General features: G+C 31.0%; 1 protein-coding gene across 1 annotated transcript in view; it reads left to right on the top strand.

The window, feature by feature from the left end:
* LOC119606485 (furin-like protease 2) overlaps nucleotides 1-22,029 on the top strand; it is a 109,114-nt gene extending 87,085 nt beyond the window's left edge. The window contains 6 exon segments of the mRNA XM_037960012.1: nucleotides 5,989-6,263; nucleotides 11,144-11,420; nucleotides 12,569-12,768; nucleotides 14,432-14,710; nucleotides 14,865-15,118; nucleotides 21,462-22,029. Of these exon segments, the coding sequence (XP_037815940.1) occupies nucleotides 5,989-6,263; nucleotides 11,144-11,420; nucleotides 12,569-12,768; nucleotides 14,432-14,710; nucleotides 14,865-15,118; nucleotides 21,462-21,866 (1,690 nt within the window). The 3' untranslated portion in view covers nucleotides 21,867-22,029.
* Nucleotides 22,030-22,648: the final 619 nt, after the last annotated feature.

Below are 22,648 nucleotides of genomic sequence, written 5' to 3'. Positions count from 1 at the left end.
TAAACTAGATCTGAAATAATTTTTTAAATTTTAGTAAAAAATTAATGTAAATTGTGACTTATTCGTTTATTGCTTGTAACTATACGTCTGGCATTATTTCTTTCGTAGTTGCTCAACAAATTCGTGTACTATTTATTTCCGCCTCTAGATTTGCCATCGCTTCAAATATTCTTAAGCGTGTATTTGTGTTTGTTTTTTATTATTTATCATTTATTTATTAATAAAACACAATTTCTAGTTAAATGTTCAATCAATTTCAAATGCTATAGCTTCCCCAACAACTTCGACTCGTAGAACAATAACGAAATACATACTAAATTCTTTATATTATGTAATATTTGATTATTTATTATTGTATATTTATTATCTTTAGACATCAAGGAAACGTTTGGCTTTTCCTTGGAAAAAGCAAAAATAAGGAAAATTGAATTTTTTTCAAGGATATTACAATGTATGAAAAGGAGGTTATTGACACACAATTACACGCACAAAAAGCGCCATGGGGAGTACAGGGAAATAAGAAATTATTTGGACAAAAACTATTTCTCTTACAAGTGTATCCAATTGAAAATTTAAGTGAAAACTGAAATCTAAAAAAACTGAACGATTGTCTTTGATATTTGAAATAAGTTTTTTAATTTTTTTTTTTTTTTTTAAACTGCACTTAATGTGATATTCTTAAATTGCTTTCGTTCTAGTTCAATTCTAGTTCAGTTCTAGTTCAGTTCTAGTTCAGTTCTAGTTCAGTTCTAGTTCAGTTCTAGTTCAGTTCTAGTTCAGTTCTAGTTCAGTTCTAGTTCAGTTCTAGTTCAGTTCTAGTTCAGTTCTAGTTCAGTTCTAGTTCAGTAGTTCAGTTCTAGTTCAGTTCTAGTTCAGTTCTAGTTCAGTTCTAGTTCAGTTCTAGTTCAGTTCTAGTTCAGTTCTAGTTCAGTTCTAGTTCAGTTCTAGTTCAGTTCTAGTTCAGTTCGTAGTCAGTTCTAGTTCAGTTCTATTCAGTTCTAGTTCAGTTCTAGTTCAGTTCTAGTTCAGTTCTAGTTCAGTTCTAGTTCAGTTCTAGTTCAGTTCTAGTTCAGTTCTAGTTCAGTTCTAGTTCAGTTCTAGTTCAGTTCTAGTTCAGTTCTAGTTTCAGTTCTAGTTCAGTTCTAGTTCAGTTCTAGTTCAGTTCTAGTTCAGTTCTAGTTCAGTTCTAGTTCAGTTCTAGTTCAGTTCTAGTTCAGTTCTAGTTCAGTTCTAGTTCAGTTCTAGTTCAGTTCTAGTTCAGTTCTAGTTCAGTTCTAGTTCAGTTCTAGTTCAGTTCTAGTTCAGTTCAGTTCTAGTTCAGTTCTAGTTCAGTTCTAGTTCAGTTCTAGTTCAGTTCTAGTCAGTTCTAGTTCAGTTCTAGTTCAGTTCTAGTTCAGTTCTAGTTCAGTTCTAGTTCAGTTCTAGTTCAGTTCTAGTCAGTTCTAGTCAGTTCTAGTTCAGTTCTAGTTCAGTTCTAGTTCAGTTCTAGTTCAGTTCTAGTTCAGTTCTAGTTCAGTTCTAGTTCAGTTCTAGTTCAGTTCTAGTTCAGTTCTAGTTCAGTTCTTTCTAGTTCAGTTTTAGTTTACATCCGTATGGCGAGAATTTATACCAAAAACCTATCTTGCTGATTTGGTTTAGTGAGAATTCACATACCCCATTTAGAACCTACCTTTATGATTTTAACTATTTGGCTCTTAACGCATTTGTTTAATATTGTGCCTTAGTTGCTTGGGAACTTAAGAATAGTTAAGTTAATAAAAATATTTTTAAAAAAGTTTATTGCAAAAAAAATTAACTACTAGGAAGTGTGAAATATGAATAAAACGTTAATGAACATAGCTGTATTATATTAAATTTAACAGTAGAAACATTTTAAACAAGACTTATATTAAATATTTGCTTTTCCCATTTGAAATTTTGTTTTAATTAGTTGATTTTGTAGATGATTTTCGCCAATCTCATTAACTGCCACTTATAAATTCATTTAGTGTTTAATCAAGTACTCACTGCTAAATAAAGTTGTTATCTATCTTAGTTCTTGTATTTTTCCATATAACTGATGAATGTTTTTGTAAAGCTATTGGGGGGATTAATAAGCATACAAACAAAATTGTAGACAATTAAATAAATGTTGGCATTAATTTTTCTAAATAAATTTTAATGATATACATATGTAAAAATTCTATTTCAAGCTTTAAGTACCGCTATATACATATAGTTCTGTAATTTATAAAATCAATAACATAGTCTCTTCAAAACGTCCTCATCCGTTATAATTACCAAATGTATTCTCTTGCTGTTTTTCACAGAAATAACTTTAATTCATACCAGATTTTTTTCACTCCATCCACCTAATACCTCAATAACGAGATACAAAATGCATGTGTATTATTAGCAAATTGACACTTGAAGTATTTACGACCATTGTGGGTTAGTTGGGGTTTGAGTGAAAAGTGTTCGAAGGGATGGATGGATGTATGGCGTAGCGATATGGAGTTTCGTACATATTTGATTGGTATTTTCTCTACTGCATCTCATTAATTGAATAGGAAATTAAATGTTCAAGTTTATATTCTTTATGTGTTGTTTTGCTTGATGATATCATCAAAATTGTTAAATTAAATTCAAATTGAATTTAATGGGAATTTGTTAAGTTTCATTTATGACAACAAAAAATATGGAAAATTTCTAGAAACTACCTCAGGGGACTTTTAAGGGGTAAAAAATAAAGAGAAATAATTAGTACTTAATTAAAAAGTAATTGTGAGAAAATTGTGTCTCTAATGAGAAAAAAATTATTTATTATTTTTTAGTTCAGTTCAGTTCTAGTTCAGTTCTAGTTCAGTTCTAGTTCAGTTCTAGTTCAGTTCTAGTTCAGTTCTAGTTCAGTTCTAGTTCAGTTCTAGTTCAGTTCTAGTTCAGTTCTAGTTCAGTTCTAGTTCAGTTCTAGTTCAGTTCTAGTTCAGTTCTAGTTCAGTTCTAGTTCAGTTCTAGTTCAGTTCTAGTTCAGTTCTAGTTCAGTTCTAGTTCAGTTCTAGTTCAGTTCTAGTTCAGTTCTAGTTCAGTTCTAGTTCAGTTCTAGTTCAGTTCTAGTTCAGTTCTAGTTCAGTTCTAGTCAGTTCTAGTTCAGTTCTAGTTCAGTTCTAGTTCAGTTCTAGTTCAGTTCTAGTTCAGTTCTAGTTCAGTTCTAGTTCAGTTCTAGTTCAGTTCTAGTTCAGTTCTAGTTCAGTTCTAGTTCAGTTCTAGTTCAGTTCTAGTTCAGTTCTAGTTCAGTTCTAGTTCAGTTCTAGTTCAGTTCTAGTTCAGTTCTAGTTCAGTTCTAGTTCAGTTCTAGTTCAGTTCTAGTTCAGTTCTAGTTCAGTTCTAGTTCAGTTCTAGTTCAGTTCTAGTTCAGTTCTAGTTCAGTTCTAGTTCAGTTCTAGTTCAGTTCTAGTTCAGTTCTAGTTCAGTTCTAGTTCAGTTCTAGTTCAGTTCTAGTTCAGTTCTAGTTCAGTTCTAGTTCAGTTCTAGTTCAGTTCTAGTTCAGTTCTAGTTCAGTTCTAGTTCAGTTCTAGTTCAGTTCTAGTTCAGTTCTAGTTCAGTTCTAGTTCAGTTCTAGTTCAGTTCTAGTTCAGTTCTAGTTCAAATCTAGTTCAGTTCTAGTTCAGTTCTAGTTCAGTTCTAGTTCAGTTCTAGTTCAGTTCTAGTTCAGTTCTAGTTCAGTTCTAGTTCAGTTCTAGTTCAGTTCTAGTTCAGTTCTAGTTCAGTTCTAGTTCAGTTCTAGTTCAGTTTAGTTCAGTTCTAGTTCAGTTCTAGTTCAGTTCTAGTTCAGTTCTAGTTCAGTTCTAGTTCAGTTCTAGTTCAGTTCTAGTTCAGTTCTAGTTCAGTTCTAGTTCAGTTTCTAGTTCAGTTCTAGTTCAGTTCTAGTTCAGTTCTAGTTCAGTTCTAGTTCAGTTCTAGTTCAGTTCTAGTTCAGTTCTAGTTCAGTTCTAGTTCAGTTCTAGTTCAGTTCTAGTTCAGTTCTAGTTCAGTTCTAGTTCAGTTCTCTAGTTCAGTTCTAGTTCAGTTCTAGTTCAGTTCTAGTTCAGTTCTAGTTCAGTTCTAGTTCAGTTCTAGTTCAGTTCTAGTTCAGTTCTAGTTCAGTTCTAGTTTCATTTAGTTCAGTTCTAGTTCAGTTCTAGTTCAGTTCTAGTTCAGTTCTAGTTCAGTTCTAGTTCAGTTCTAGTTCAGTTCTAGTTCAGTTCTAGTTCAGTTCTAGTTCAGTTCTAGTTCAGTTCTAGTTCAGTTCTAGTTCAGTTCTAGTTCAGTTCTAGTTCAGTTCTACTTCAGTTCTAGTTCAGTTCTAGTTCAGTTCTAGTTCAGTTCTAGTTCAGTTCTAGTTCAGTTCTAGTTCAGTTCTAGTTCAGTTCTAGTTCAGTTCTAGTTCAGTTCTAGTTCAGTTCTAGTTCAGTTCTAGTTCATTCTAGTTCAGTTCTATTTCGTCTAGTTCAGTTCTAGTTCAGTTCTAGTTCAGTTCTAGTTCAGTTCTAGTTCAGTTTCTAGTTCAGTTCTAGTTCAGTTTTCTAGTCAGTTCTAGTTTCAGTTCCTAGTTCAGTTCTAGTTCAGTTCTAGTTCAGTTCTAGTTCCAGTTCTAGTTCAGTTCTAGTTCAGTTCTACTTTCAGTTTCAGTTCAGTTCTGTTCAGTTCTAGTTCAGTTCTAGTTCAGTTCTAGTTCAGTTCTAGTTCAGTTCTAGTTCAGTTCTAGTTCAGTTCTAGTTCGGTTCTAGTTCAGTTCTAGTTCAGTTCTAGTTCAGTTCTAGTTCAGTTCTAGTTCAGTTCTAGTTCAGTTCTAGTTCAGTTCTAGTTCAGTTCTAGTTCAGTTCTAGTTCAGTTCTAGTTCAGTTCTAGTTCAGTTCTAGTTCAGTTCTAGTTCAGTTGCAAAGTTCGTGAATTGTTTATATTATGTGCTTTAAAATTGCGGGCATTAATTAGTTAGAACACACACAGATAAATTAAATTGAAAGGTATTCGATTGATATACAAATTTGAAATTAAGAAGGGCTTTAGGTAAGATTTTCCACAAACAAATATAATTTTCCCACACTTGCTAAAGTCCGTTTCCACATACTACAGCCACTATGCCAAAGAGAAAAAATCATGCAAATCAAAAGAATTCTTCAGCTATAATACAACCATCATCATAATGAGAGTATTTTTCTTTTTCTCCATATTTCTATGGTTTCATATTCAATGCAAATTGAATGCAATGAATGAATTGCAATTGAAACTACTACCACGTACAAACATATGTATATGTATACGTAGAAAAAGGATTCGGAAAAAATTACAAACCAAACTTAACAACATCTTTTGTATTCAGTTATTGCAACTGCAGCATCAATGATGATGTGGCAATTGAAAAAAATATTCAGAAATATAAATGTATGTGTATACCCATGTGAAAGTTTTCTCCATATACAAAAGTGCATATACTTCAGTAGTCGATGTTTGGTAATGTATCTTTCTATTCATCTAAGTTAAAACGTGTTTAAAGTTACAATAGAATTTGTTTGGGGTTTAGGTACGAAAAAATAAATTCTGTTTTTTCTGAAAGAATTTTTCATTCTTCATTATTAGTTGAAATATTTTTCAGACTAAAACTTTAAGTAAAATAAAGAAAAATAGCTAAAAATTGCTAGCAATTTGAATTTTTTTAGCATGCAAATATATCTGCTGGATAACATTGCAAAATATTTTGTTTTTTTTCCTGCAAGCTGTTTGGCAATCAAAAAACCATTTGAAATTATAAGGAAAAAATCCCTAACCTATATGCAAATGCTTTCTGAAACAACTTAAACTATGCTACAGGAGGTTTTTCTTATAGTCTACTTTTAGGCTTAAACTAAATTAACTTTTTTGTTACTGTTAAATTCAACTATATGTGTATCTGTTTACACTCTTTTGTAGCCACCCACCAAAATGTTTGGTCCCCTGCTAAATTCTTTTCTTGTTTACTTTTTTTCCTTTTAGCTGCGCTTCATGCCATTCATCTTGTGACACTTGCAACGGTTCGGCGGAATCACAATGCATCACTTGTCGTTCCGGTCGTTATGCCCTCGATGGTAAATGTTTAAATCGCTGTCCAGACGGTTACTATGCTGATAAAAAACGCCAAGAATGTGTAGCGTGTCCGACGGGTTGCGCCACATGTACGACCAATGGTTTTTGTCTAACATGCCTGCAAAATTGGACTCGTAATAAAAAAGGAAAATGTATTATCACCGGCAGTGAAAATTGCGAAGAATGTGAGTATGAATATGAAATGAGAAATGGAGTTGGAATGGGGTGGGAGGTTAAACGATAACTTTTTATCGTTACGTTTTTGTTCTACTATTGGTTTTCTTAGTTTTACACAATTAGCTTGAGGGTATATGTTGGGGAACATGTATACATTAGGAGTGGCTTTTGCGATTTAAGAGTGAAGCACTTCATTTCCTTGCTCCTTGTTTTTCTCAATATTAGAAGAATTGTAAAAACTGATTGACTGAACTTGTACTAAACCAGTACTTAAATCGAACTGAATTAGAAGTGATTCACCAAAATAGAACTCAACAAGAACTAGAACTGAACTAGAACTGAACTAGAACTGAACTAGAACTGAACTAGAACTGAACTAGAACTGAACTAGAACTGAACTAGAACTGAACTAGAACTGAACTAGAACTGAACTAGAACTGAACTAGAACTGAACTAGAACTGAACTAGAACTGAACTAGAACTGAACTAGAACTGAACTAGAACTGAACTAGAACTGAACTAGAACTGAACTAGAACTGAACTAGAACTGAACTAGAACTGAACTAGAACTGAACTAGAACTGAACTAGAACCGAACTAGAACTGAACTAGAACTGAACTAGAACTGAACTAGAACTGAACTAGAACTGAACTAGAACTGAACTAGAACTGAACTAGAACTGAACTAGAACAGAACTAGAACTGAACTAACTAGAACTGAACTAGAACTGAACTAGAACTGAACTAGAACTGAACTAGAACTGAACTAGAACTGAACTAGAACTGAACTAGAACTGAACTAGAACTGAACTAGAACTGAACTAGAACTGAACTAGAACTGAACTAGAACTGAACTAGAACTGAACTAGAACTGAACTAGAACTGAACTAGAACTGAACTAGAACTGAACTAGAACTGAACTAGAACTGAACTAGAACTGAACTAGAACTGAACTAGAACTGAACTAGAACTGAACTAGAACTGAACTAGAACTGAACTAGAACTGAACTAGAACTGAACTAGAACTGAACTAGAACTGAACTAGAACTGAACTAGAACTGAACTAGAACTGAACTAGAACTGAACTAGAACTGAACTAGAACTGAACTAGAACTGAACTAGAACTGAACTAGAACTGAACTAGAACTGAACTAGAACTGAACTAGAACTGAACTAGAACTGAACTAGAACTGAACTAGAACTGAACTAGAACTGAACTAGAACTGAACTAGAACAACTGAACTAGAACTGAACTAGAGCTGAACTAGAACTGAACTAGAACTGAACTAGAACTGAACTAGAACTGAACTAGAACTGAACTAGAACTGAACTAGAACTGAACTAGAACTGAACTAGAACTGAACTAGAACTGAACTAGAACTGAACTAGAACTGAACTAGAACTGAACTAGAACTGAACTAGAACTGAACTAGACTGAACTAGAACTGAACTAGAACTGATCTAGAACTGAACTAGAACTGAACTAGAACTGAACTAGAACTGAACTAGAACTGAACTAGAACTGAACTAGAACTGAACTAGAACTGTACTAGAACTGAACTAGAACTAAACTAGTACTGAACTAGATCTAAAATTGAACTGTAAAGGTATAAAAATTACCTTTTTATGGGACCCACCTAATGCGTATGTTTTTTCAGCGACAATTTTTGTTTGCTGTTCAAGATAACAGCTCTTACAGGGCACTTTTAGCGTCTGTTATACATACATATACACAAATATATATTGCTGTGTATTGGAATTTTATGATGATGGTCCTTCTAATATTTGACCGAGGTGTCAGAGCTTTGTACAATAGAGGTTTCGTATTTGATTTATATGAACGTTTGTTAATCATTTAGGCGTCACGCATTTGTTTGTTCACATTTCCGTTGAGAGTTTTTCTTCTCGTTTTTGTTTTTCTGAAATGAACAAAAGTTGAAATGTGGTTAAAAAGAACTTTTACATCAATCATGTGAAATCAACATTGTACCAAAATCACTAAAATTGAAAGGAGAAAAAAACTCAATATCTTTGTACTCCAAACAGAGTTGTTGACAATTTTCATTGCAGGAAGCTAATAAATCAAGTTAAAGTATGTGTATTTAAATGTAGTTTTCATAAAAAAATGTTGAACAACACTTGAGTTGTTTACAAAATCAGCAAATTTTTAGTTTTAATACTTTTCTTTTGAAACATATTTTTTTTAGAAAAGGTTTAACATTTAAATTTTCCGAAAACATTTTAATTAACTTTCTAATTAAATTGTGTAACCATATTTACATAATAATCTATCTACATTAACCTTTATTACATTGTACCTTTTTATTTTCATTTAAAAAATGTAATTTAAATAAGGAAAATATCTTTTAAATTAAATTTCAAAAGCAAATGTCATTAAAATTACCTTTATCACCCAAAAGTATGCTTTACTTTATAGATTTAATGTAAAAAAATGCAAATACACACACACACATTTACACTACCAAAAAACAACAATCTCTTCAAAAGGTAATTTATCTGCAATAACAACAACATATTGTACGCAATAAAAATGCATAATTTAAATTGGATTTTTATCAGTCATCCAAATAAAACATGAACAATAACAACAACAGCCAAGAGGACTTCCATGCACACACCTACATTTATGTATATACAAAATATTTGACCATAAATTGTTGTTTAAAAAAACATAAAAGGAAAACACAAAAAAAAAAACGCTTTAACTCTTTGTTTGCGATATTGTTATGTGAGCCATTTTTTCGCCTTTCTTGCTCACTCTCGTTCACCTGTCTTTTAAGGTCATTCAATGTAATAGTATGAGTAATTTTAAATGCAAACAATTCATAACTTTTGTTGTTGTTGTGCTCTGTTTTGTTGATACTATAACATGAGAGGAATTTGCTGAATTTTGTTGTTGGTTCTCGTGTTTGGTTTTTTGCTCTTGCCCATTATAAAACGTCCTTGGGCAAATAACGGTATTAAAAGTACTAAATATAGCTAACAACAACAGAAATCAGTAACTACATACGATCTAAATTGTTATTCCTCTCGGAATATATATCAGAACTTTACATAGTATCGTCATAAATACAGATCTGATTCTAGAACTAAACTGAACAGGAACTGAACTAGAACTGAAAACTAGAACTGAACTAGAACTGAACTAGAACTGAACTAGAACTGAACTAGAACTGAACTAGAACTGAACTAGAACTACTGAACTGAACTAGAACTGAACTAGAACTGAACTAGAACTGAACTAGAACTGAACTAGAACTGAACTAGAACTGAACTAGAACTGAACTAGAACTGAACTAGAACTGAACTAGAACTGAACTAGAACTGAACTAGAACTGAACTAGAACTGAACTAGAACTGAACTAGAACTGAACTAGAACTGAACTAGAACTGAACTAGAACTGAACTAGAACTGAACTAGAACTGAACTAGAACTGAACTAGAACTGAACTAGAACTGAACTAGAACTGAACTAGAACTGAACTAGAACTGAACTAGAACTGAACTAGAACTGAACTAGAACTGAACTAGAACTGAACTAGAACTGAACTAGAACTGAACTAGAACTGAACTAGAACTGAACTAGAACTGAACTAGAACTGAACTAGAACTGAACTAGAACTGAACTAGAACTGAACTAGAACTGAACTAGAACTGAACTAGAACTGAACTAGAACTGAACTAGAACTGAACTAGAACTAGACTGAACTAGAAACTGAACTAGAACTGAACTAGAACTGAACTAGAACTGAACTAGAACTGAACTAGAACTGAACTAGAACTGAACTAGAACCTGAACTAGAACTGAACTAGAACTGAACTAGAACTGAACTAGAAACTGAACTAGAAACTGAACTAGAACTGAACTAGAACTGAACTAGAACTGAACTAGAACTGAACTAGAACTGAACTAGAACTGAACCTAGAACTGACTACTGAACTAGAACTGAACTAGAACTGAACTAGAACTGAACTAGAACTGAACTAGAACTGAACTAGAACTGAACTAGAACTGAACTAGAACTGAACTAGAACTGAACTGAACTGAACTAGACTGAACTAGAACTGAACTAGAACTGAACTAGAACTGAACTAGAACTGAACTAGAACTGAACTAGAACTGAACTAGAACTGCACTAGAACTGAACTAGAACTGAACTAGAATGACTAGAACTGAACTAGAACTGACTAGAACTGAACTAGAACTGAACTAGAACTGAACTAGAACTGAACTAGAACTGACTGAACTAGAACTGAACTAGAACTGAACTAGAACTGAACTAGAACTGAACTAGAACTGAACTAGAACTGAACTAGAACTGAACTAGAACTGAACTAGAAACTGAACTAGAACTGAACTAGAACTGAACTAGAACTGAACTAGAACTGAACTAGAACTGAACTAGAACTGAACTAGAACTGACTAGAACTGAACTAGAACTGAACTAGAACTGAATAGAACTGAACTAGAACTGAACTAGAACTGACTAGACTGAACTAGAATGAACTAGAACGAACTAGAACTGAACTGGAACTGACCAAGCAAAACTATAGTATGCTCTGCTGTCTGGAAAATAAGCAAACTTATGAAATATTGTTCATACATATAGCCACTTTATTCGACTTCTTACCAAGATTATAAATTTCGCTAAAGTTAATGAATGACTAAAATTCACCCCATATTCATGAACGCTTTAAGATTTCGTTATTTCCATCCAAACCTTAAGGCTGCTTTTAAAATTCTACTACAATCTATATACATACATATGTTTGGCTCCATTAATGTAAATTGGAAACTATAGTTTCCATTTTTTGTCCACTTTGTTACATAGATTTTCTTTTTTAATTTCCTCTTGTCTTGTTTTCAGCTGAATACTACGATAACAACCATTGTCATCCATGTCATAGCACTTGTGAGACATGTGATGGACCCACCGAATCAAATTGTTTAAGTTGTCCCCAAAGTCTGCTGCTGCAAAACAATCACTGCGTTAGCTCGTGCGATGATGGTTTCTATATGGAGGCTGGCGTTTGTGCTAAATGTCTACATACATGTACTCAATGTGTCTCACGTATGAATTGTACAGCCTGTGCCAAAGGATTACAACTGCAAAGTGGTGAATGTCGTACTACCTGTGCCGATGGGTAAGTATTGTGGGCCATAAAAGATGAAAACTTTTACTATTAACAATATACTTTGTTTCGCTTTTGAAGAGTTTTTTTTTTTTTTTTTTTTTTTTTTTTTTTTTTTTTCTTTTTACAAAATGTTAAAATGAAATCGATTTATAATGGGTTTATTAAATTTTAACATATTGAATTTTGCAAAGAAAATATATTTTTATCTTAATGGACATAAGTGATATCAATAGGCTATTGGTTGTTAAGAGCAACTGATAATTACAATTGATTAAATTAACAATAAAAGAAAAATCTCTTTTTTTTATAAAAATTAAAAAAAAAATACTTTTTTAAATTCTCAATTTTTATAAAAATTTTCTTTATTTCGAAAGTTTCTCTTCTTTATAGAAAATTTTCGAAAGTTTCTCTTCTTTATAGAAAATTTTCGAAAATTTCTCTTCTTTATACAAAATTTTCGAAAGTTTCTCTTCTTGATAGAAAATTTTTGAAAGTTTCTCTTCTTTATAGAAAATTTTCGAAAATTTCTCTACTTTAAGGAAATTTTTCGAAAATTTCTCTTCTTTAAGAAAATTTTTGAAAATTTTTCTACTTTATAGAAAATTTTCGAAAATTTCTCTTCTTTATAGAAAATTTTCGAAAATTTTTCTTCTTTATAGAAAATTTTCGAAAATTTCTCTTCTTTATAGAAAATTTTCGAAAATTTCTCTTCTTTATAGAAAATTTTCGAAAATTTCTCTACTGTTTTCGAATCTATTTATACAAAATTTTCAAACATTTCGAATACGTTCCTTTTTTAAGAATATTTTCATAAAATTTTCTAAACCACCCTACTACTATCATTTATTTTAACAATAACTTTGTTTTGTTATTATATTTTTTCCAAAACTTTTAGACAAATCATAGTTTTTTTCTGAAAACTCTTAACACTGAAAAACTTTGCTGAAACATTTTACAAAAAAAGATAAAATACTTCCAAAGAGAAACTTACCTTTATGAAACATTATGACTATATATATATATATATATATTCTTTAACTTTTATTCACACTTTTTCTTTTCCATACTATTTTATTTTCTTTCTATGAAATTTTCCATTGTTGCCATCATTATCGTGCTTTTCAACGTGGTCATCATCGCGCCATTGCTATGAACAGCTATTATAGCGACCGTGGCACCTGTGCCAAGTGTTATCTCAGCTGTCATACCTGCAGTGGTCCGCGTCGTGATCAATGCGTTCAATGCCCCAGTGGTTGGCAGTTAGCTGGTGGTGAATGTCATCCTGAATGTCCCGAAGGTTTTTATAAGTCAGAGTTTGGTTGTCAAAAGTGTCATCATTATTGTAAAACTTGTAATGGTAAGTGTTGTATACGTTTTTTTGTTTTTTGTTTTATGTCTGTGTGTACCTAACTTTTGTATATGTATGTACGCTTTTTATATGTTTGAGTTGCAATTTGTATGTGTTCAGATTTAAGGTGCAATATGTTGTTCCGTCAATAGCAATTTTTATAGCAAAAAAAAAAACGCAATATTTAAACATGTTTTTTAAGAGGAAATTGACATTTTTATGCTGTGCAAATTTCTTTTTAGCTGTTTTTGTGTCCAATAGTTTATATTGTATGAGTTTTAAATACATATTAATACTGAACATTTTGTGACCAAAATGGGTTCATGACCATGCAGTTTTAGAACTTGGAATAGTATTTTAGAAAGATTTTATATCAAACAACTTTTTATTTATATCAATAGCCGTTTTAAAAGCATTTTTACAAAAAACTAAAAGTTTTTGACCGAAAATGTTTTTTTTTTTTCTAATAAAGCTTTAATAAACAGCTTTCTGTTAAAAAAGCTTATTTCTGTAAAAGTTTTACGCTGAAAATGCTTCGAAAAAAAACTTTTATAGAAACTAAGCTTTTGTAAAAAGATTCTTACTAAAAAATTAAATTTACTGTAAAAGCTTTTAGAGAACTCCTTTGTATGAGCATTTTAGTGGAAAAACAATTACTGAAAAAGCTTTTATAAAAAGAATGTATTTCAAAAAACTTTTTATTAACACCGAAAGCCGTTTTAAAAGGTATTTCACAAAAAAACTTAAGTTTTTATAAAAGCTTTTTTATAAATAGCTTTCTGTAAAAAAGCTTTTTACAGAAAAATACTGTTTCCATTTTTTTCTATAAAAGCTTTGCATTGAAGATACTTTTAAAAAGCTTCTTACAAAAAGCTCGTATCATGTCATCAGTAAGATATTCCATAAAGAGCTTTCCATTTAGAAACCTTTCTAATAAAAGCTTTTATTTACTGAAAAAATTAACAGAAAGCTTTTTACTGTAAAGGCTGAAAGGGTCTTTTACAAAAAACCAAATTTTTTTAAAAGCTTTAATAAATAGCTTTCTGTAAAATAAAGCTTTTTCAAAAAAATACTGACTATTTTTTCTGTAAAATCTTTGCATTGAAAATGTTTTTAAAAGGCATTTTACAAAAAGCTCATATGATGCCATCAGTAAGCTTTTATTTACTGATTTACTGAAAGCTTTTTACTATAAAAGATGTCAAAAAAGTTTCTTAATGTAGAAGTTTTTATAAAAAGCTTTTTCACCAAAATGTTTTTTAAAACAACCTAAGACTTTTATTAAGAAATGTTTTCTCTGAAACTTTCTTAAAAAAATTTTTTTAGAAAAATTTTTAAAAGATTTCTTTCTTTATAAAAAATTTAAAAAATTACTTGGTTTTTACAAAATTTAGTTTTTTATAAAAATATTCGAAAGCTTTTTTTGCTCACACAATTTTCTAAAAATTATTTCTTTATAGAAAAGTTTTGAAAACTTATTTTTTATACAAAACTTTCAAAAAAGGGTCAACAAGATCTTTTTACTTAAAAATCTTTAAAGGAAAGCTTTTTAATAAAAAATAAAAAGCTTTTTCATAATTCTATAATTAAATGTTAAGAAAATATGTATTACATACAATTCATTTCATTAAAACTTTCCCTCTTCAAAACAAAATCATTTCATTCTATTCAGGTGCTGGTCCATTAGCTTGTACCTCATGTCCTGCACACTTTATGTTGGATGGTGGTCTCTGTATGGAATGTTTAGGTTCACAATACTACGATTCACCAACGCAAACGTGCAAAACATGTCATGAATCATGTCGTTCTTGCACAGGACCTGGCCAATATTCCTGTCAAACCTGTGCCTTCCCCCTACATCTAGATCGTCTCAATAATCAGTGTGTACCCTGTTGTGCCAATGATGCTTCGCCCGAGGATCAATCCTGCTGTCACTGTGATAAAGATACAGGTGAGTTAAATAAAATTTAAACTTAATTAATTATATTATAACAGCATACTAGCGGCATATTCCTGTCTGCCCAATTAAGTAAATATTTGATTAAATGTTCCTCCTGTTATGAGTTTTAATCATTTGTATGTTTATTTGTCTCCTATTTTCACAGGTGGTTGTATAAATGCTTCGCCTGCTGGCAAACGTCGCATAGCAGCCGCAGCCGAACAGCAACAATTTGGTAGTTCCTATGGCAATAGTGGCGGTCTTTATGGGAATTTACTAGATGATACAGATGGCTCGTCAACAGGTGTTAGTGGTTTATTCTCACGTGTTGGTTCACCGTTAACAACTATAACAGCAATTGCGGTTGCTGCCTGTCTACTTATTGTTACCGTATTTGCTGTCATATTTGCCGTCTTACAGGTTGGTACATTTTAAGGTGTTTAATAAGGATTTCTTAGTCAAATCTCACCTTCCCCCCTGCTTCTCTTACTAACGTGTTATCTTTCTGTTGCCACTATCTTCAATAAGTTTGTTTTGTTATTAGTTATGTTAGTAGTAGTTTAGCTTGTTGTTGGTAAACTAAGGATTTTGTGGAATATGAATATGTATGGTTTTGCCCACATACGTAAATATGTGTGTGTATTTGTTTGTGTTTGTGAGTGAGCAAATCCTTGTAGGTGGCTTCGTATTGCTGACAAATCAAAAAGCAGATTACACGTGCTGTATATATAGGTTGTCTGCCGTATTTGTTGTTATTTTATTTGACACAAAGCCAGGTCATGTATTCTTACCTAAATACTTAAATGTGTATGAATGTGTGGGATGTTTTCCTCTATTATGTGTCACTTGTCTGCAATATTAAACATACAAGTCACAAATATGAAATCATATTTTTGATTTCCCCCTCGTCTTACTTTGTTTGGTACTCATGGAGGATTATTATTTTCGGGATTTTTCCTGCTCTTTTGTTGACTTTATTTTGTGGAAGATTTGATGTTATGACGTGTTAAGGTCTTAACTACTAGGATAATGTTTTATAAGGTCTATATGAGTTTATGCAGGGACTTTTAATAAAAAGATAAAAATATCAAAAATATTATATTTAAATAATAATTCGAAGGTATGACATGATAAGATTTTTTCTTGCCATATGAGATTATCTATTAATAAATGTCCTTCAAAGTGAATTTAAAAGTTCGACATGAACAGAGTAATTTAGGTAAAGTGTAGAATATATTTTGAAAAACTAGGCTCTAACTAATCCTGGCTAAAGCCTAGTTTTGGCTATAGACTGGTCTATAGTTTTGAAAATGGAATGCTCTATAGTCTTGCCTATGGACTGGTCTAAAGTTTTGCTTATAGACTAGTCTATAGACTTGCCTATAGATCGGTCTATAAACTTGCCTATAGACCGGTCTATAGACATGCCTATAGACGGTTCTATAAACTTGCCTATAGACCGGTCAATAGTCTTGCCTGTAGACTGGTCTATAGTCATGCCTATAGACTGGTCTATAGTTTTGCCTATAGACCGTTCTATAGGTTTGCTCATGGACTAGTCTAGCCTATAAACTAGTCTATAGTCTTACCTATAGACTGGTCTATAGTCATTCCTATAGGCTGGTACATGGTCTTGTTTATAGGTTGGTCTATAATCTTGATAATAAACTGATCTATAATCTTGTTTATAGACTGGTCTATGGTCTTGATTATAGATTGGCCTACAGTCTTGCGTATGGACTTGTCTATAGTCTTGCCTATAGACTGGTCTGTAGCCTTGCCTATAGACTATGACCAGTCTATAGGCAAGGCTACAGTCTTGCCTATAGACTGATCTATAGTCTTCCCCATAGACTGGTCTATAGCCTTGCTTATAGACTAATCTATAGTCTTGCCTATAGACTGGTCTATAGGTTTGCTTATAAACTAGTCTATAGTCTTGCCAATAGATCTTGATAATAGACTGATCTATGGTCTTGCTTATAGACTGGTCTATGGTCTTGATTATAGATTGACCTACAGTCTTGCATATGGACTTGTCTGAAGCCTTGCCCATAGACTGGTCATAGTCTTGCCTATAGACTTACATATCTATAGTCTTGTCCATGGACTGGTCTATAGCCTTGCTTATAGACTCATCTATGGTCTTGCCTATAGAGTGGTCTATAGGTTTGCCTATAAACTAGTCTAAAGTCTTGCCAATAGACTGGTCTATAATCTTTCCTATAGACTGGTCTATAATCATTTATAAAGCCTGGTCTATAGTCTTGCCTACAGACTGGTCTATAGTCTCAATTATAAACTGGTCTCTAGTCCTGACTATAGACTGGTCTATAGTCTTGACTATATACTGGTCTATAGTCTTAACTATGGACTAGTCTATAGTCTTGACTATGGACTGGTCATAGTCTTGACTTTGGACTGGTCTATAATCTTGACTATGGACTGGTCTGTAGCCTTGACTTTTATCTGGTCTATAGTCTTGTCCGTAGCCTTGCCTATAGATTGGTCATAGTCTTGTCTATAGACTGATCTATAGTCTTGCCTATAGATTTACATATCTATAGTCTTGCCCATAGACTGGTCTATAGCCTTGCTTATAGACTAATCTATAGTCTTGCCTATAGACTGGTCTATAGGTTTGCCTATAAACTAGTCTAAAATCTTGCCAATAGACTGGTCTATAATCTTTCCTATAGACTGGTCTATAATCATTTATATAGGCTGGTCTATAGTCTTGCATACAGACTGGTCAATAGTCTTAGTTATAGACTAGTCTCTAGTCTATAATATAGACTAGTATATAGTCCTGACTATAGACTGTGGACTGGTCTATAGCTTTGACTATAAACTGGTCTATAATCTTGACAATGACTGGTCTGTAGCCTTGACTTATATCTGGTCTATGGTCTTTACTATAGTCTGATATATATGTAGTCTTGACTTTAGTATATGGTCTGGGCTATAGTCTAGTCTATGGTATTGACACTCTATTGTATTAACAGTCGGTAGACTGGACTATAATATATGCAGGTCTGTTTTCTGCTATTATGTTGACTATTTTCTAATTTTGTAGTCTGGCGTATGACCTCAACCCTACAAGTAAGCTTGGAGCACATTTTCTTAAATATGACTAAAGGTCAGGTATTTTCATTGAGTTATTTAAACCAAACAAAATATAAATCTTGACATTTTCATATGGCTTATTTGATTTTACTTAATTTAATTTTAATTGATTTCCAACATAAACATGCTCCTTGTAAGTATACTGTGATTAATCAATCAATGTCACCTAATACCTTTAAACACATTTACATACTTTACCAAGACAAGCAAGTAAAGCCAGTTTCAAGGATATTTTCTACAATAATAACAGTTATTTTAGACAATGTTATATGTATGTGTTTTTTAGGTAATTTTAGGATATTATTTATGCCCCAATCAAGCAAATCTAAGGATTAAAAATATAAAACTTTGTCTAGTATGTAATCTCTGTAAAAAACCTTAATTGTTTTTTTCTATGTAAATTTTATGTAAAAATTTTAACAATTGAATTATGCTTCAATAGGTTTGCTAAAAACAACAAGACATTAAAATGGTATTAGTCAGTAAATGTTAAAGGATATGAGTAATTTCATTAGGACACATTCGCATGTGTATGTATGTGTAAATATTAGGAGGTTATTTGGCTTCTAGAAAAATACTGACAAAATATGACGTAAAACAACATATAAAATAATACTACCCTAATATCTACATTTACACTTTTTTGAATAACTATGTACATGTATGCGTGTATGTATTTATATTTGTTTAACTTTATCACCAATACATGTTTTATAGCATGTCAATTGACAAGAACAAAATTTAATCGCTTGTAAAAACATTATGACATAAATACATAGACAAAATAAAATCGTATTCAATTTCTTTTTCTATAATTTTTTTTTCGTTGGCAGAATTTTTATTTTACATTTTTCACATTTAAGGGGCGCCAATTTATCAATGTCTAGTATTAAAACTGTCGTTGTTTTTTTAATATAAATATTTTACATACTACACTCTTCATATAACTAAATAAACACTCATATATATTCCCACATACAATTTGGCATATTTGTATAGCTTAAAATGACTACCAGGACCCTAGTAGCAAAACTGTACATTTTTTATAAATTTGCGAATATTTTAAGCCTTTAAACAAAGAAGCAAAACTCTATAAAAACCAGCAGTAGAAACGGTTTCGAAAAAAAACTTTTTCAACAATTTTGTTGTGTTTTATAAAAAAAATTACGAAAAATTGGATTTTGTACTTGAAAAGCATACACGTACTTTTAAAGACCATTTAAATAAATGATACACAGCCATTTTTTAATAGGCTAAAACATAAAGATAAAATACAGGCATGAAGTCACAGACATTCACTCACTCACGCATTTGTGTTGCATACTTTTATAAGTACATGTCCTGGAAACAATTCCGTTATGAGGACTGTATATGTGCATAGATATTCATATTTATGTAGGTATGTATGTTAATATTTTTGGTACGTAAAATGTCTGGTATCGAAATGTTATGGGTATGAGTCGAAATTTTAGGATCTGTACAATTTGTTGTCAATATTATAAAGTGAAATCATTTCAACAGATCAGCTAAAGGGATCTACTAAAGAGACTTATAGTAAAGCCACGATATCTGCTTTAAAAAGATTGTATTTCGATACAAAAAACCGCAGCTAAAACGAATTTCACTGTACTTTCAAGAATTTTTATAACTAACTGAAAACAGGGTCCGATAGAAACCAGGGTTTCTAACTAGCTAACTAACTAACTACTACTAACTAACTAACTAACTAACTAACTAACTAACTAACTAACTAACTAACTAACTAACTAACTAACTAACTAACTAACTAACTAACTAACTAACTAACTAACTAACTAACTAACTAACTAACTAACTACTAACTAACTAACTAACTAACTAACTAACTAACTAACTAACTAACTAACTAACTAACTAACTAACTAACTAACTAACTAACTAACTAACTAACTAACTAACTAACTAACTAACTAACTAACTAACTAACTAACTAACTAACTAACTAACTAACTACTAACTAACTAACTAACTAACTAACTAACTAACTAACTAACTAACTAACTAACTAACTAACTAACTAACTAACTAACTAACTAACTAACTAACTAACTAACTAACTAACTAACTAACTAACTAACTAACTAACTAACTAACTAACTAACTAACTAACTAACTAACTAACTAACTAACTAACTAACTAACTAACTAACTAACTAACTAACTAACTAACTAACTAACTAACTAACTAACTAACTAACTAACTAACTAACTAACTAACTAACTAACTAACTAACTAACTAACTAACTAACTAACTAACTAACTAACTAACTAACTAACTAACTAACTAACTAACTAACTAACTAACTAACTAACTAACTAACTAACTAACTAACTAACTAACTAACTAACTAACTAACTAACTAACTAACTAACTAACTAACTAACTAACTAACTAACTAACTAACTAACTACTAACTAACTACTAACTAACTAACTAACTAACTAACTAACTAACTAACTAACTAACTAACTAACTAACTAACTAACTAACTACCTAACTAACTAACTAACTAACTAACTAACTAACTAACTAACTAACTACCTAACTAACTAACTAACTCCCAAAGGTTAGGGGCATCTGTGTCTTTTTCGCAAAAAAGGTAATTTTCTCAGGCTCATACTTTGCAAACCTTTCGGATTTTTTATTTACTCTCTTGTAGTCTTCCTTGCTTTTCATTTCAAGTGGAAAGGTTTACATTGTCAAACTGCACTGTTTTTATTGACGACACCTGTACGTATACGTGTTAATGCTTAATCGATAGTACAAATATTAAGTATACGCCTAATTTAGATTTTATACTTGAAGATGAATCGTAATTTTGAAGAAAACAAGAATAAGTTTGGTACAAACGTCGTGTGTTTGCAGAATTTAATACATAGGTTTTTGCTCGTGACGCCTCTGCTTTTTGCTCAAGGATGGAAGATTGTATATGGTGAAAAATTAATATTAAATTCTTTAAAATTAAAAAAAATCCCTAAAAATGTGCATGTTTTAAGGGCTACAATGACCTACAATACACATATGTAAATCCTATAAAAAAACTGATGGTAAAAACCTAGAAATCAAATACTTTGAAACGTTTAGCCTTAAGCATCATGTTGGCATATAAAAAATCCCATTTTATATCCTTTAAACATAGCATATTTGAAGAGAAGTAAAAAAAAAGAGTAAAAACTCATTAAATATGCCGTTTTTAGATAGAAAAACAAGTCAAATAAAACTGAAAAAAATACTAAACGGTATAATTTGGTTGTCTAAAACTACAGCCTATATGTAGAGAGAAATTTTAACAGCATTAAGGACATTTTTTATATGTTTTTTTTTATATAGATCGTTATTTGTTTTAGCAGACAAGCATATTTGAAACTTTTGGGACTGCAACTACAAAACCTTTTTGAAGGTTGAGGGTTTAGGAGGATTCTCTGTGATAAAGTAGAAATCAATAGATACAGACTTTGTAAAGACTTATGTACAAGTTTAATCCATAAGACCACCTAGAAGGTCTTCTCCTTAGATTTTCAACTTTATACAAATTTCATTTTAAAGACTCTCCGAATAAAATCTTTTCTTTTCTTTTTCCAAATCTTTTCTTTTAGCGCTCCACAAACCACCCGGCCCGTAAAACAACCAAGTACAATAAAATACCCACCAATGGACGTCGGAAAAATCGTATTACCTCGTCAAGTACTCTACTAAAGGTTGATGCTGAAGCTAATCTCGGAGAGGAGGATGAAGAAGACGACGACGAAGAAGAAGAGGAAATCGACTATGAAAGACAAGTGCAAACACAGCAGCAGCAACAACAACAACATGGTGAGATAAATATCGAAGATGAAGACGATGATGATGAAGAGGAAGATTTAGAATTATATAATCTGAATAGAAATTCTAAAAAACTAGCCCAACGTTCCAACAAACAAACGGAAGAACTGAATACATTTGTGAGAGTGCCACTGAAGAAAACGAAAAGTCAGGAGCAACGGGAAACACAAAGGACATAGAATTTTCTAAAAAAATTAACTAAATAAATGTTATAAAAATATAAAGGTTTAAAATATTTTAAAAAAAGCCTTATAAAAAAAAATTAAAAGATAATTGAAAAAACAGATTTTTTTAAATAAATAACAAAAAAAAAAAAAAGAAATATTTGTAAATGTAAATTTTGTATAAAGAAAATTGTACCTTATTATATAAAACTTAAAAAATTAAAAAAAAAAAATAAATAAAACAAAAAAATAGGATTAAAAACAGCTCTAAGCTTAATTTAAACAAAAAAAACCCAGATCAACTGAATTTTGTTAAAAAAAATATATATAAAATTTAACATTTTTTTTAAAGAACACTTGTATGTAATAGACAATTTTGTTTTGGTGTAATAAATATCACAATAATTTTTATTTAATTTTAATGATTTCACTTAAAAAAAAAAAAAACAAAAATGAAAATGAAAAAAATAAATATAAATATATTTTGTGTGTAAAGTTTTTATAAAATATATATAATTAACACTGTTTTTAGCCAATTACTTTTAATAAAATTTTTCACTACTTTTTTTTTTTTTAAATATTTTTATTTCAAAACAAAAAAACATATTTTATCAATTTGATTTCAAAAAATAAAAACTTTTACTTTTGATGTTTGTTATAATTTAGTAAAGAAAAAAAATTTATATAATTTTAATTTATGTGTATGTATTGTATATGATGATGATTTATTTTTGTAAACTTATACCCTAGAAGGGTTATGTTTTTTTTTTTTAATATTATTTTATTATTATTATAAT

This window comes from Lucilia sericata, unplaced genomic scaffold (assembly GCF_015586225.1).
Source record: "Lucilia sericata isolate MDLA Ls3-8-SP2 unplaced genomic scaffold, ASM1558622v1 Contig000592F_arrow, whole genome shotgun sequence".
Taxonomy (NCBI): Eukaryota; Metazoa; Arthropoda; class Insecta; order Diptera; family Calliphoridae; genus Lucilia; species Lucilia sericata.
This window is presented reverse-complemented; position numbering and strand designations above follow the sequence as displayed.